This window comes from Carcharhinus amblyrhynchos, chromosome 21, assembly GCF_965287045.1.
Source record: "Carcharhinus amblyrhynchos chromosome 21, sCarAmb.v2.hapA, whole genome shotgun sequence".
Taxonomy (NCBI): Eukaryota; Metazoa; Chordata; class Chondrichthyes; order Carcharhiniformes; family Carcharhinidae; genus Carcharhinus; species Carcharhinus amblyrhynchos.
In genome coordinates, this window is record NC_137344.1 from 28,872,448 (window position 1) to 28,874,630 (window position 2,183).

At 49.8% G+C, this 2,183-nt stretch overlaps 1 protein-coding gene across 1 annotated transcript; it reads left to right on the forward strand.

The window, feature by feature from the left end:
• Positions 1-259: 259 nt before the first annotated feature.
• Positions 260-1,508, forward strand: rasd4 (rasd family member 4). Its single transcript, XM_080209211.1, has one exon. The coding sequence runs from the start codon at positions 478-480 to the stop codon at positions 1,102-1,104; it is 627 nt and encodes a 208-aa protein (XP_080065337.1). The 5' UTR covers positions 260-477; the 3' UTR covers positions 1,105-1,508.
• The last annotated feature ends 675 nt before the right edge of the window (positions 1,509-2,183 follow it).

Below are 2,183 nucleotides of genomic sequence, written 5' to 3' on the forward strand. Positions count from 1 at the left end.
ATGAGGCAAGGTCGCGCACACTGACAGAGATCATGTACATAATTAAGTCAAGAGATCATGTAGACAGTGAAATCAATGTCAGTGCACACTATGTGTGTGTCAGGCTGACAAGCAGGGAAAGTCTTGCTACTCAGTGAGTGAGATAGATGCCTGGTGGCTGCTCATTTGCCTGGGAATCTGTGATTGGAGGGCGGTGGGCAGTGGCCAGCATCGCTTCGCTTGATAAAGGGGAGGGCGGGCGGAGACAGGCACTCAGACTGGAGCAGTGGCCTCATGGGGACTGGAGCCTGAGATCAGAAAAGCAGCAGCTTCGAATCCAGGCGCCGCTCTGAGACACAGGGCAGGGAGAGAGAATAAAACAGCTCTCAACGTCAGATTTTTTTTTCAAAAAAAGGGGGAAGAGAAACCTCAGGCATTCTCTCTCAAGTTTGAATTAAGTTGAAAGTTAGGTTTGACGAGTTTGAGAGAGGAGGAATCATGTCTTTAGCCGTGAAGGAGAAGAGCCAGGTCCGGCTGGTGTTCCTGGGAGCGGCGGGAGTGGGGAAGACCTCGCTGATCCGGAGGTTTTTACTCGACACCTTTGAGTCCAAGTACAAGAGGACGGTGGACGAGCTGCACAGCAAGGAGTACGAGGTGGGCTCCATGAGGATCAGGATTGAGATCATGGACACCAGCGGCAGCTACTCCTTCCCGGCCATGAGGAAACTGTCCATCCAGAGCAGCGACGCCTTCGCCCTGGTTTACGCCGTGGACGACGCGCAATCCTTCGAGGCGGTGCGGAGCCTGCGGGAGGAGATCCTGGACATCAAGGAGGACAAGTACACCCCCATCGTGGTGATCGGCAACAAGGCGGACCAGCGGGGGCAGCGCCAGGTCTCGGGCGAGGACATCATGTCGCTGGTGGAGCTGGAGTGGAACTGCCGCTACCTGGAGAGCTCCGCCAAGGACAACGCCAACGTGCTGGAGGTTTTCCGGGAGCTCCTGCAGCAAGCCAACCTGCCGAGCCGCCTGAGCCCAGCACTCCGGAGGAGACGCGAAACTTTCCCCACCGAGAACAACTGCCGGCCCCCCATGAACAAGACCAACAGCTGCAGCATCTCCTAAAGCGCAGAGAGCTGCTCCTGCTTGTGTCCTCTTCCCCCCCTCTCTCCCCTCCTATCAATCCGATCAAACACTGTCCCCGCTCAAAAACCAGGTTTTGGGGCGGATTAAAGGAGGCTGCAAATTGTTGCAACAACTTTAATAAGGTGCTAAAAAAGAAGTCCTTGAGGACGCACATCCAAACCAATTGAATTATCTCTGCTTAAGACGCTGATGTGTTTCCGCAAAACTGAACAATTGATATTTGCATTGAAGGTAAATCCTACAGCAGGTTACATGTCAACATCAGCCTGGTTTCAAATCGAGTTTATTCTCAACCTGTAAACATGAGTGTGCACCCTGGACTGAGATTTGTTTACAGTGTCCAAATCATCACCCTTATTTGTTAACATTGGGGAAGGGGAAGGGGAGGGGGGGGGAATTAACATTTATTTGCACTTTCATGTAATGTTATCAGATCCAATCCTTACACTGTTACTGAGAAATAGAATGCATATTCTTTTGTATATTTATTTTATAGAAGTTATGAATAAAAAGACTTTATCCCGAACGGTTTTGCTGGCTCTGATTTGTCCCATCCACTTGCCTTGGGCACATCTGCAATTTCCCTTTTACACGCTGGAACTGTGAAGCCAATTCTTTTTAATATTTGTGCGTGAACTGACATGCTCTTATGAAAGCTCAACCTCCATAAAAGTAAAGGAAAAGTGGGTTCTGTGTCCTTCTCCCCTGCCCCCCACCCCCCCGGCAAGAATAAATGGGGAGGCAGTCGAAGGGAGAGGAAAGCATCTCAGGGTTAAATGAACGAGCGTGGGGAGAGATAATCCGGCAAAAAAAACCCAGTTTGTGGCGAAGCTACACTGAGCAGATGCTTGGAGTTTAAATGCTTCAATGCTTTGTGGGAATGTTAAAAGAGCGCCGATTTAACCAGAAGTTCTTAAAACTAGTCCACTTTCTAATAAACTGCGATAGATTAACATGTAATTGAACAGAACCCGCCAAGTGGCAGACAAATACTGCGAACCGCGATTAAAATGGAAGGATTTCTGAGTCGCAGAGTATAGATTACGCCGGGGATGCAC

Bases quoted from the DNA above. Each gene is read 5' to 3' on its own strand.
- rasd4 (XM_080209211.1), top strand. From the start codon at position 478: ATGTCTTTAGCCGTGAAGGAGAAGAGCCAGGTCCGGCTGGTGTTCCTG.